General features: G+C 40.6%; 1 protein-coding gene across 1 annotated transcript in view; it reads left to right on the top strand.

Annotated features, from left to right (window-relative positions):
- The window catches only part of WDFY4 (WDFY family member 4), a 253,283-nt gene that overhangs the window by 34,360 nt on the left and 204,803 nt on the right, over window positions 1-14,120 (top strand). Inside the window, exon 13 of the mRNA XM_036829672.1 lies at window positions 13,002-13,095. Coding sequence (XP_036685567.1) covers window positions 13,002-13,095 — 94 coding nt within the window. The remainder of the gene's footprint in view (window positions 1-13,001; window positions 13,096-14,120) is intronic.

The following is a 14,120-nucleotide window of genomic DNA, read 5'->3' as shown; positions in this document are numbered from 1 at the left end:
TATCCTTTTTTTGTTTATGTGATGTATCATATTGATTGATTTGCAAATGTTGACTCACCCTTGCATCCTTAGAATAAATACCACTTGATCATGGTGTATGATCCTTTTAATGTATTGTTGTATTTGGTTTGCTGATATTTTGTTGAGAATTTTTGCATCTATGTTCATCAGAGACATTGGCCTATAATTTTCTTTTTTGTGTGTTGTTCTTGTCTGGTTTTGGTATCAGGGTAGTGCTGGCCTCATAAAATATGTTAGGAAGCATTCCCTTGTCTTCAGTTTTTTGGAAGAGTCTGAGATTCTTCTTTGAATGGTAGAATTCACCACTGAATTTGTCTGGTCCTGGACTTCTGTTTTTTGTGATATTTTTTATTACTGTTTCAGTCTCCTTAGTAGTGATCAGTTTATTCAGATATTCTGTTTCTTCATGAATCAGTCTTGGAAAGCTGTGTGATTCTAAGATTTTATCCATTTCTTGTAGGTTGTCCAATTTGTTGGTGTATAGCAGTTCAGAGTACTCTCTTAAAATCCTTTGTATTTCTGTGATATCTGTTGTAACTTCCTTTTTGTTTCTGATTTTATTTATTTGAGCCTTCTCTGTCTTTATCTTGGTGAGTCTAGCTAAAAGTTTGTCAATTTTGTTTATCTTTTCAAAGAACCATGTCTTAGTTTCATACTATCGTCTTTTTAGTCTCTATTTCATTTATTTCCACTATGGTTGTTATTATTTCCTTCCTTCTGCTGACTTTGGGCTTTGTTTGTTCTTCTTTTTCTAGTTCCTTTAGGTGTAAGTTTAGATTGTTTCCTGAGATTTTTCTTATTTCTTGAGGTAGGACTGTGTTGCTATAAACTTCCCTCTTAGAACTGTTTTTGCTGCATCACACAGATTTTGATACCGCATATTTGTGATTTTTCCAGCTTTCTTCTTGTAGTTGATTTCTAGTTTCATACAGGTGTGATTGGAAAAGATGCTTGATATGATTTCATTCTTCTTAAATTTATTGAGATCTGTGTCCCAACATATGGTCTATCCTTGAGAATTTCTATGTGCACCTGAAAAGAATGTATATTCTGCTGAGTTTGGATGGAATGTTCTGTATTCATTTAAGTCCATCTGCTCTAAAGTTTCACTTAAGGCCCGTGTTTCCTTGTTGAATTTCTGTCTGAGTAATCTATCCATTGATGTAAATGGGGTATTAAAGTCCCCTACTATTATTGTGTTGCTGTCAATTTCTTCCTTTAGGTTTGTTAAAATTGCTTTATATATTTCGGTGTTCCTACATTAGGTGCAAATACATTAATAGTTGTTATGTCTGCTTGATGGATTATCCCCTTTATATAATGTCCATCTTTGTCTCTTATATTTTTTGGCTTGAAGTCTGTTTTGTCTGATATGAATATGGCTACACCTGTTTTTTTTTTTTTTTTGGCTGCCATTTGCTTAGAGTATCATTTTCCATATCTTTACTTTGAGCCTATATTTGTCTTTAGAGCTGAGATGAGTCTCCTGGAGACAGCATATAGTTGGGTCTTGTTTTTAAATCTGTTCAGCTACTCTGTGTCTTTTGATTAGTGAATTCAATCCATTTACATTTAGGGTGATTATTGATATATGAAGACTCAGTACTGCCATTTTATCTTTTGTTTTCTGGTTGGTCTGTATTTTCATTGTTTCTTTTTCCTTGATTTTCTGTCATTTTAATTTGGTGGTTTTATATGATATTTTTCTAAGTTTCCTCTTTTTTATGTTTAATTTCTCTGCTCTAGATTTTAGTTTTGTGGTTACCATGAGGTTTGTATAAACTGTCTCATAGATTACATAGTACTTTTTCTGCTGAAAGTGTCTCATCTTCATTTGCCTATACAGATTTTGTCCTTGTCTTCTTCCCCTTTTATGTTTGTTTCCACAAATTATCCCTTTTTATGTTGTGAGTTTATTACCAAATTGAAGTAGCTATAGTTGTTTTTAATGCTTTTTCCCCCCTTTAACCTTTATGCTATAATTGTTTAACAACTTATTCTGGTAAAGAGTTGCAATTTTCTGATTCTTTCTGTTTATTACCTACTCAAAGTTTTTTGTACTTTTACCTTTTTGTTTCAGGTAGAAGAGCTCCTTTCAGCATTTCTTATAAGGCAGGTCTAGTAGTGATGAACTCCCTCAGCTTTTGTTTGTCTGGGAAAGACTTTATTTCTTTTTCATATCTGAAGGATAACTTTGCTGGGTAGAGTATTCTTGGTTGACAGTTTTTATCTTTCAATATTTTGAGTATGTCATTCCACTCTCTCCTGGTCCATAGAGTTTCTGCTGAGGAATCTGCTGATAGCCTAATGGGGGTAACTTGTAGGTTACTGTCTTTTTTTTTTTTCCTGATTGTCTTTAAAATTCTTTATCATTGACTTTTGACAGTTTTAATATAATGTGTCTTGGAGAAGATCTTTTTGTATTGAGATAATTGGGTGTTCTATTAGTTTTGTGGACTTGTATATCCAGTTTCTTCCCAGGTTTGGAAAGTTCTCAGCTGTTGTTTCTTTAAATAAGCTCTTTTCTCATTCTGGGATACCCATTATCCTTATGTTGCCTTTTCTAATCAAGTTGGATAGTTCTTGTAGAGTTTCTTTATTAAAAAATCTTACTTCTCTCTCTTCTTCTACCTGAATCATTTCTAGATTTCTAACTTCAAGCTCACTAATTCTCTCTTCCATATGGTCTGCTCTATTTCCAGTGCTTTCTAATCCATTCTTTATCTCATTTATTGAGTTCTCCAGCTCCAGAATTTCCCATTTAGTTCTTTTTTAGAGTTCTAGTCTCTTTGGTAAAGTATTCCTCTGTTTATTAATTTTACTCTTTAGCTCATTGAACTGCTTTTCTGAGTTTTCTTGTAGCTAATTGAATTTCTTCATGACAGCTATTTTGAATTCTCTATCAGTTAGATCACAATCTTCTGTGACTTTAAGTTTTACTGAATTGTTATTTTCCTTTTGTGATACTGTGTTTTCATGGTCCTTGATGAGTTGTTCCTTTGCTGGTGCATTTGAAGGAGCAAACTCCTTTCTTATTTAGGTAGAGTTTTTTTGCTTTGATTCTAACAGTTCGAGTTCTTAATTAAAGGCCTTTCTTTTTGTTTTTCAGTAGGTGGTGCTATAGCCCAAGTTTTTGTTTCTCTTGAGTGGCCTCCGGCTATATTTGAGAACAAGCATTTTCCACCCTCCAGCACCTCTGCCAGAGGTGTCCCTGGTGTCCTCATTGCCACTGCTTGTGCCTTGCTGCTGCCAGTGTTGCTGCTGTCACTGGCATTTCTGCCTGGGACACTGGGATGGCAGGCACCTCTACCATGTCTGGGGACACCTGGGTCACGGGCACTGCTGCCACAGTGGGGAAGGGGAAACCAGGGTCATGGGCACCTTTGCTGCCTCCAGGGTTGTTGGGTTGGTGGGTGCTGCTGTCATTGGTGGGAGTGGGGGGAGGCTGGAGTTGCGGGTGCTGCTTTGGCTGGAGGGACCAGGGTCATGGGTCCTGCCACCGCTGCTGTCTGGCTCCCTGTGGCTATGGGTGCCATTGTGGCTGGGAGGCCTAGGTGTCATGTGCCACCTCTCTTGCTGCTACCAGGTTCGCTGGGGCTGCAGACTCAGCCGCTGTGGCCAGGGGCCAGGATCCCAGCACTGCCTCTGCTAGTCCTTGGTTCTGCCTCCTCTGTGTGTCCCAATTCACCCACCTTCAGATGTACAGATGTATGGATCTCTCCAGCATCCTGCTGTGTTGGGCAGAGGAAGCTTTCTGGAGTTAGGCATGTTTTACTAGTTGTAGACTGAAGGGGAGAGACAAAGGGAACTTTTCACACCATCAAGGTGTTGATGTCACCTCTGCAAAGATTTATTTTTGTGAGAATAAATTTCAATTTATTCTTGCATGATTCATAGTAAGTTATTTTTCAAGTTTATTGTTCTCATTTCACCTGTTTTAATTTATTGGCATAAGGCTATTCACAATATCCTTTTAACTCTTTATTCCTAACACTATCATTTGTGTATTCTTTCTCTTTTGCCTGCAGCACCCCAGCATTCTTGGCAGAGGTTAATTTTTTAATGTGTCTGTGAACCAACGTTCAGCTTTTCCTGTCTCATACATCGATTTTCTGTTTCTTTTTTTGTTCTTATTATTTCCTTCCACTTTCTTTGGATTTATTCTAGTATTCTTTGTCTTAATTTAATTGTTACGAGACCAATTTTAAGTCCTCTTTTTAAATATAAATTTCCTTGTAACTATTACTTTAGTTCCATCACACAAGTTTTATTATGTCAAATTTTCAATATAATTTACTGCTAAATATTTTCTAATTTCCCTTATGACTTACAGTTTTACTCTTGAATCTTATTTGAATTATAAATTTCCAAAGTTAGAGTATTTTTGATCATCTTTTTGTTATTGACTTCTAACTTCGTCATCTTGAAACAAAGTGGACTGTATGATGCTAATCCTTTGAAATTAGTTGAGCTTGACTTTGTGTCCCCAGTGTGGTAAATTTTCATAAATATTCCTGTGTGCTTGAAAATAATACACATTTTCCAGTTGTTAGGTTCAATGCTCTATTTATGTCCCCTAGATGAAATTTGTCAATTGTTCAAATTTTAAGATTGTTGGCATATCAGCTACTAAGATATGTTAAGTATCTTTCATTATAATGATAGATTTATTAATATCTGTTAATTTTTTAAAAAATAAATTTATTTATTTATTTATTTATTTATTTTTGGCCGCGTTGGGTCTTCATTGCTGTGCCTCGACTTTCTCTAGTTGCGGAGAGCAGGGGCTACTCTTCATTGCGCTGTGCGGGCTTCTCATTGCGGTGGCTTCTCTTACTGTGGAGCATGGGCTCTAGGTGTGCAGGCTTCAGTAGTTGTGGCGCATGGGCTCATTAGTTGTGGTTTGCAGGCTCTAGAGCATAGGCTCAGTAATTGGGGCTCACGGGCTTATTTGCTCCGCGACATGTGGGATCTTCCCGGACCAGGGATTGAACCCATGCCCCCTGCATTGGCAGGCGGATTCTTAACCACTGCACCACCAGGGAAGTCCCAAAATCTGTTAACTTTTGCCTTACATATATCTGAGGCTATTAGAATCACACACATTTATAATTTTTCCATCATCTAGAGGTATCAAAGTTTTTATCATTATATGATGACCTTCTTAATCTCCATTAGAACATAACAACTTTATCTAATAATAATAAGGCTACACCAGTGTTCTTTTGGTTAGTATGTGCCTGAATTTTTATTCTTTAAACTTTCTGTGTCCTCATGCTTTAGGTATTTTTCCTGTAAACAGTAAAGAGCTATTTTTTTTTAATGTGTATTTTAAACTGAAGTTTCCTTGTTTCTTTGTGTGGTTGATGGTTTTTAATTGTGAGTCTTGCTCCAAGATTTTCCTTTTCCCAGACTCCATGCAGCCCATCCTTATTCTGGCCATCCTGCCTTTCTGCAGACACAGGAATGCCTCAGTGAGGCTGCATCTGCCCTTTGTAGCTAGGCCTTGGTCAGATTCCAGGCCTTTCTCTTCTTGCTTTGTCTTGGGAGAATTCTCTTTCTGAGGTCCCCTGATCTCTCTATTCCAGGGGCAGAGGGTTCTCGGAGGAGGGCTCTGTCTTGGCCATCTGGACAGCATGCAGCTTAACTTAGGATCTCAGTGTTGAACCTTGTTCTACTTATCCTACCAGCTTTTAGAGGGCAGGGAAGTATTTGTCAGCATCAAAAACATTTAGTAAGTGGTATTAGGTGATGAAAAGCAATAGTCATTTGTTGAATGTCTCTGGGGACTGAACACCGATGACTTATTTTCATTTAATTCCCTCTCAAATTCTAGCATTTTACCAATAAAGAAATGGAGGCTGAGAGAGGATAAGAAACATGGTTGAAAGTTAACACCTAGTAAGTGATGGAGCAAAACTTTGAACTCAGGTCTACCCCCAAAGCCTCTGTGTGTGCTTCTGTGTATGTGTGTGTGTGTGTGTGTGTGTGTGTGTGTGTGTGTGTATGTGTGTGTGTGTATTTGTCCTGCTTTTTTCTGGATGTTTCCACAGTAATAGTGATGATTTGCTAAATGTTCTGCCACAATAGACTGAAGTTTAAGGTTTGGGCTCTAACTTGTAGATGGCATCAGGCCTGATTCTTTACAGATAACTCCTGTGTCAAATGTCATCCTGGTTTCACAATGAGTAAATTTTAAATGTACAAGAATCAGATTTCATAAATAGAGTAATTTTTTGGTCGTTAAAAGAAATACATCACCCTTGACCTTCTCTAATGGTTAGAAAAGAGGAAGTGAAACCCCAGCCTCTCCTTAGAAAGTCTGTGGGGTAAAGGACAAGGCAGTGGGCTGGGCATGGTGGACGGGGTGCTCATCCATGCCCACCACTGACACTTGGCATCCCCTTGGGCATGCAACTTGGCTTAGAACTGTCCATACACAGTGGGCTCTGGTCTCCAGAAGGAAGACAGAGGCTGTGGGCCTTAGACTCAGGCCTGTGTGCTCTACACCTTAGTGTTCCTTGGGCCTTTTACTTTATCTCACTGAGCTTTGATTTCCCAATTCAAATGCGGGGATAATAAGAGTATCCACATTGAGGGGTGTTGTGCGGTGAGGACTGGAGATGATAATGGTGTTAGTTAGATAATGGTCACAGCTGCCGTTTACTGAGCACTTGTTTGCCGGATGCTGTGCTTTGCTTTCACAAGCATTAGGTAATCTATGTAACTACGATTAAGTAACATTTTTCACAAAATAGAAGATATGTATTATATAAATCCCAAAATATATAATGAGATTCCCAAGGTACAGAATATTTAATCTCTATGAAACATAACACACTACCCCCTTCGCAGCACGTGTGACACACACACACCCCACGCACACAGCATACACACACACACACACACACGCACACACACTCTCTCTCTCTCTCTCTCTCTCTCTCTCTCTCCAGTGGAGCTCAATAAATGGCAGCTGTGGTTGTGGTTAATCATGCAGACCTTCTCTGGTGTTTACCAGATCCTGCTACCTGGGAAGGATGACATCCTTCTAGGCCAGCCAATCCACAGTGTGGGTCTGGAGAAGGTGGAGAGGGCAGTGGGTCAAGCATTTTTTAAAATTAATTAATTAATTTATTTATTTTTGGCTGTGTTGGCTCTTCATTGCTGCTCACGGGCTTTCTCTAGTTGCAGCGAGCAGGGGCTACTCTTCACTGCGGTGTGCGGGCTTCTCATTGCGGTGGCTTCTCATGTTGCAGAGCATGGGCTCTAGGTGCGCAGGCTTCAGTACTTGTGGCTCGCAGGCTCAGTAGTTGTGGCTCGCAGGCTCTAGAGCACAGGCTCAGTAATTGTGGCGCACGGGCTTAGTTGCTCCTCAGCATGTGGGATCTTCCCAGACCAGGGCTCGAACCCATGTTCTCTGCATTGGCAGGCAGATTCTTAACCACTGCGCCACCAGGGAAGTCCCGCAAGCATTTTTTTAAATCATGGAAGGGTATTGAATATTGTCAAATGTTTTTTTCCGTATCAGTTGAGGTGATTGGTTTTTTTCCTTTGTTTATTAATGTGATGTATTGCATTGATTGGTTTTTTTTATGTTGAACCACTCTTGCATTCCTGGGATCTTAATCATGGTATATAATCCTTTAAATATGCTGTTGGATTTGGTTTGCTAGTTTTTTGTTGAGGATTTTTGCATATATACTGATGAGGGATATTGGTCTCTTCTTTTCTTTGTGTGGCTTTAGATCAGAGTAATAATACAGGCTTCCTTGCTGTTCCCTGAACATGCCAGACATACTCCCACTCTGGGGGCTTTTGCACTGGCTATTCCCTTTGCTTAAAATGCTTTCCCCCTGGATATCTGCATCCCTTTTTTCAAGTCCACCCAAATGTCACCTTTTCAAACAAGCCAACCCTGCCACCCAAATTAAAATTGTAAATTGTTTCCTTCTTACACCCTAGCACTCTTGATTCTTTCTCTGCTTTAATTTTGTTTTGCAGTAATATTTATCACCATTCTTCATAATATATAATTTGCTTATTCGTTATTTTATTACATTAATATACTATGTTATAATAATATATGATACATATTATACAATACTATATATAGTATAGTATAAATTATATAACAACAATAATTTTTATTATTTATAATTTACCTATTATGTTTACCTTTACTGTCTCTACCCTTCTTCTCACATATCAGGTATGGGTTTTACTTTGTTTAATTTATAGATGTATCCAAAATGCCAGGAAAATACTTAGGTCGATAAATATTTGTTCAATTGAATTGGATAAATTAACACCAAATGTTAGAAGCACTCCTGGCACCTTAGCCATTCTTCAGGGCTGGTGGTGCCAAGAACAGTCTCACTGTGGGTGGGAAATTCAGTGCTAGAGGCAGGATGTTTGAAAATCAAGTGTTTGTGATTGGGATTAGTCTCATGACTTTTTCTTTCTTTATTATTATTATTTTTCCAATTAACATACAGTAAAAGTCCCTTTCTTGGTGTAGAGTTCTATGGGTTTTAATTCATGTGCAGAGTCATGTGACCATCACCACAATCAGGATACAGGACAAACAGTCCCACCCCCTCAAATAGTTCCTGAATGTTGTCCCTTCATAATGAAACCCTTTCTCAATTCCTAAACCCAGGCAACCACTGCTCTATTCCTATAGTTTTGTCTTTGTCAGAATAACATATAACTGCAAGTACAAGTGTGTAGTCTTTTGAGGCTAGCTTTTTAAACTCAGCATAAGGCCTTTGAGATCCATCCAATTTGTTGTATCAGTAGTTCATACATTTTTATTGCTGAGTAGTATTCCATTGTACAGATGCAAATATTTTCTCCCAGTCTATGGTTTGTCTTTTTACTTTTAAAGTGTCATTCACAGATTGAAATTTAATGATAAGTTTGCCTATATTTACAAAAAATCCTGCTGGGATTTTGATTGGAATTGCATTGTATCTATAGATGAATTTGGGGAGAATTGAAACCTTAACTTTTTTGAGTCTTCCAATCCATAAACATAGAATGTTTTTCCATTTGTATATTCAATAGATCTATGATTTTTTTTTAAAAAATCAAGGTCTATAGTATTCAGCATACAGAGCCAGCACATTTTTTATAGATTTATACTTATGTGTTTAATCTTTTTTTGGAGCACTATTTTAAAAGGTATTTTAAGTGTTTCATTTCCCAATTGTTTACTTCTAGTATATAGGAATATGATTAATTTCTATATGTACTGTGTATCCAGAGGTCATGCTAATTCACTTATTAGTTTTAGGAGTTTTTTTTTTTTGTGATTGCTTGGGATTTTCTATGTAGACAATCGTGTTGTCTGTGAATAGTGACAGTTTTATACATTCCTTTCCAACCTGTTGTTCCAGCATGATGTTGAATAGGAATGGTGAGAGGGGACATCCTTGCCTTGTTCTTAATCGGCGTGTTTCTCCTTGGGTTTCTCCTGCCTGGGACTCTCTGTGATTCCTGGACTTGCGTGGCTATTTCCTTTCCTACGTTAGGGATGTTTTCGACTATAATCTCTTCAAAAATTTCCCCATGTTCTTTCTCTCTCTCTTCTCCTCCTGGGACCCCTATAATGCAAATGTTGTTGCATTTAATGTTGTCCCAGAGGTCTCTTAGGCTGTCTTCATTTCTTTTCACTTTTTTTTTCTTTATTCTGCTGAGTGGCAGTGAATTCCACTATTCTGTCTCCCAGGTCACTTATGCGTTCTTCTGTCTCAGTTATTCTGCTATTGATTCCTTCTAGTGTATTTTTCGTTTCAGTTATTGTATTGTTCATCTCTGTTTGTTCTTTAATTCTTCTAGGTCTTTGTTAAACATTTCTTGCATCTTCTCGATCTGTGCCTCCATTCTGTTTCTGAGGTCCTGGATCATCTTCACTATCATTATTCTGAATTCTTTTGGTGGAAGGTTGCCTATCTCCACTTCATTTAGTTGTTTTTCTGGCGTTTTATCTTGTACATAGTCCTCTGCCTTTTCATTTTGTCGATCTTTCTGTGACTGTGGTTTTCCTTCCACAGGCTGCAGGATTGTAATTCTTCTTGCTTCTGCTATCTGCCCTCTGGTGGATGAGGCTATCTAAGAGGCTTGTGCAAGCTTCCTGATGAGAGGGACTGGTGATGGATAGAGCTGGGTGTTGCTCTGGTGGGCAGAGCTCAGTAACAGTTTAATCTGCTTGTTTGATGATGGGTGGGGCTGAGTTCCCTCCCTGTTGGTTGTTTCGCCTGAGGCAACCCAGCACTGGAGGCTACAGGCTCTTTGGTGGGGCTAATGGCAGACTCTGGGAAGGCTCATGGAGTAGTTCCCAGAGCTTCTGCTGCCAGTGTCCTTGTCCCCGTGGTGAGCCACAGCCACGTCCCGCCTCTGCAGGAGATCCTCCAACACTAGCAGGTAGGTCTGGTTTCGTCTCCAATGGGGTCACTGCTCCTTCCCCCTAGGTCCTGATGCACACACTACTTTGTGCATGCCTCCCAAGAGTGGAGTCTCTGTTTCCCCCAGTCCTGTTGAAGTCCTGCAATCAAATCCCGCTAGCCTTCAAAGTCTGATTCTCTGGGAATTCCTCCTCCTGTTGCCAGAGCCCCAGGTTGGGAAGCCTGACGTGGAGCTCAGAACCTTCACTCCAGTGGGTGGACTTCTGTGGTATAAGTGTTCTCCAGTTTGTGAGTCACCCACCCAGCGGTTATGGGATTTGATTTTATTGTGATTGTGCCCCTCCTGCCATCTCATTGCAGCTTCTCCTTTGTCTCTGGATGTGGGGTATCTTTTTTGGTGAGTTCTAGTGTCTTCCTGTTGATGATTGTTCAGCAGTTAGTTGTGATTCCGGTGCTCTCAAAGAGGGAGTGAGCGCACGTCCTTCTACTCTGCCATCTTGAACCAACTTTCTAGTCCTTAATTTTATTATTTATTTATTTATTTATTTTTTGGCTGCATTGGGTCTTCATTGCTGCGTGCAGGCTTTCTCTAGTTGTGGTGAGTAGGGGCTACTCTGCATTGCGGTGCACAGGCTTTTCATTGTGGTGGCTTCTCTTTGTTGCGGAGCATGGGCTCTAGGTACGCGGGCCTCAGTAGTTGTGGCGCACAGGCTTAGTTGCTCCGCGGCATGTGGAATCTTCCCAGACCAGGGCTCGAACCTGAGTCCCCTTCATTGGCAGGCGGATTTTTAACCACTGTGTCACCAGGGAAGTCCCTGCATTGGCTGATATTTGAATAGTGAACCAGCCTTGCATTTGTGGGATAAGGCAAATCGGCCGTAGTGCCTTATTTATTTTATATATAGTTATATTTGATTTCCAGTAGTTTATTGAGGATTTTTGCACCTATTTTTCTAAGACATGTTGGCAGGTAGTTTTCTTTTCTTATACTGGCTTTGTCTGCTTTTGATATCAGAGTAATTCTGGTCTCATAAAATGCATTGGGAAGTGTTCTCTTGTATATTTTGAAAGAAGTTGTATAGAATTGGTGTTATCTTTTAAATGTATGGTAGAATTCACCAGTGGAAACATCTGAGGCTGGAGTTTTCTCTATGGAAAGGTTTTAAACTACATATTCAGTCTTTGTGATAGCTATAAACTGTCCTGGTTATTTATTTCTTCTTGCTTACTTTTGGTAGTTTGTGACTTTAAGGGAACTGGTCCATTTTATCTAAGTTGTCAGATTTGTGTGCACAGAGTTATTTGTAGTATTTTCTTTTCCTTTCTGTGGGGTGTGTAGTGGTATTCTCTCTTTCATTTCTGATGTTGGTAATTTGTGTCTTTTTCTGTCTTTGCTAGCTTAGGGAGTGGTTTTTCAATTTTTAAAACTTTTTCAGACTTCTTCCTGAGCAGTTCTCAAAGCCTTTGGAATGTGGTTTAGGGTCAGATCTACACATGTGCAGCTCAGAATTGAGCTCAGAGGTTGATACACAACTTAATGGTTTCACTTTCTTAAGTCTCCTCCTCTTCATCATCTTCCCAACACTTTCTGGCTCCCTGGGATCCCTTCCTTCTCCTCTGTCTGGAAAGCTGGAGCTTTAGTTTCTCTGCTCTGCCATGCACTTCCCACCATTGCATCTCTCTCTGGGGCCAAGCAGGGAGAGCAAAAAGAGAGACAAAAACATTGGGGATTTTGCCCGACTCTTGGGACCAGAGTTCCTCTGGTCAGAGAGAAGGGTTTCCTTCCCCGAGAATTTCAGATGCCTGCCTGGTCACTGCTGCTGCTGTGTGGTATCTTGGAGGCTGAGGTGAGAAAGAATGGAGAAACCCAACAAAGAAAATTCCAAGGATTTTCCTCCATGCTCTGGGCCCTGTTGGAGCCTCATTCCCCACTCCTTAGACTAGAAATAGAGCCTTCTCTTGGAGGCTGTGTCTGTCCTGTCCACACGGGGTGCACGGTTCTTACTCCTTGTAAGCCCATTCCAGGAGACGCTGGAGGGGGAAGCCCCAGGAAACACGTTACCGGTTGCATGGTGCTTTGGGTTTGGTTTCCTGCTTTGCTACCGTTTACTTTTCAGAGTCCTCAGAGAGCTGCTCATGTGTTCTATCTGGGTTTTTAGTTTAATTCAGTGGGTAGGACAGAGTAGAGTGTGCTTACACCATCTTGAAGGGATCCAGACATGGTCCTGTGTGTGTTTGTTTGATATAAAATGAGAGCTTCTCCACCTCCCACATATCTGGAGAGAGGGTAGAGGCCCAGGGAACTAACTTCCGTTAAGCATCTGCTCTGTGCCGGGCACTGTGCCTTAGTACACAGCGGCATTATTCTATGACTCTACGCGGAAAGTATGGCATTGTTAGCTCCATTGTGCAGTTGGGGGAAGTTAGACTCAGATTAATTAGTTCAAGGTCATATAATTAAGTGGTAGGCTGCAGTTATATATCATGGCCTGTCTTAGAAAGATCCAGAAAGTTCTGTGGAAAGCAGAAGAGAAGGCTTAAGTCTGATGTCCTGCTTCCCTCTCTCTGCAGGACGGATGAAGGTGATGCTGTGATCATGCACCCCGGGATCCTGTGCATCATGGTGAGGCTGCTGCCTCAGTTGTACCATGAAGATCACCCTCAGGTACTTGTTGTGAACACATGCGTTTGTCTTTTTCACGTGACTGATCTTTTAAGCTCCTCTGGCCAGAGACTCCCTTTCCCTTTTTGCCTTTGCCTCCAGTCCCCTGTATGAACAGAGCCTCCTTCATGAAGTGCCTCCTGCAGGGGAGTATCAGTGGGTCTGAGACCCTTGATTGAGTTCTACCCACCCTTCCATGGCCACTCAAAACAGATTGTTCCTGTTGGTGATGTGACCTTCTAAAAACAACAGCCAAACAAAAACTGAATGAAATGATTTACCTTCATGAGGCAAGTCCCATATAAGTGCTACATATAGTGCTGGGCATTGGTGGGACCAGAAGTCCTCTGCTTCCCATTAATTTATCCATTGCTTGGATATTGGCTGTGACCCTGGCTCGGTGCTCTATGTAGGACATGCAGGGCTAACAGGATGAGAACTGAGCACTGTCCAAGGAGCCCACATCTGTGGTGGGGCCTGGGAGGTGGTGGTGGGGCAGACAGACTAAGTAAATAAGCTCACAAATGAATATACAATTACAAATTGTCACAAGTGATATTAAGGGAAAAAAATGGGTGCTGACAGAGAATAATGGGAATGGAAGTGAGGGGGAAGACCTAATTAAATCTAATTTAGATGAAGGTGTGGATGTCAGGGAAGCCATCTCTTAGATGGTGACATTGAAGCAGAGCCCTGAAAGATGAGTAGCAATTAAGCAGGTGGGAAGGAGCGTGCTGCAGGTGTCTGGGGTGGGAGCAAAGCGGGAGAGCTGGAAATGTGCCCGATGGGACAGGCAGAGGAAGGCTGCCGCCCTGACAAGCATGGGGTTTTATCCCAAGGGCACACGAAGTCTCTCCCAAGTGAATGGAGGGGACATCATCAGGTTTTTGTGTTAAAAATCTCTCTTGTTGCATGGAGGGTGGCCTGGGAGTGGGGCTGTGTGGAAGAGAATGGGGACAGCAGTTAGGAAGCCATGTCCACAGTCTGGTAGCACATGGTGGTAGCTTGATTACGGTGGCGTTTGTGGG

Source organism: Balaenoptera musculus, chromosome 16, assembly GCF_009873245.2.
Source record: "Balaenoptera musculus isolate JJ_BM4_2016_0621 chromosome 16, mBalMus1.pri.v3, whole genome shotgun sequence".
NCBI lineage: Eukaryota > Metazoa > Chordata > Mammalia > Artiodactyla > Balaenopteridae > Balaenoptera > Balaenoptera musculus.
This window is presented reverse-complemented; position numbering and strand designations above follow the sequence as displayed.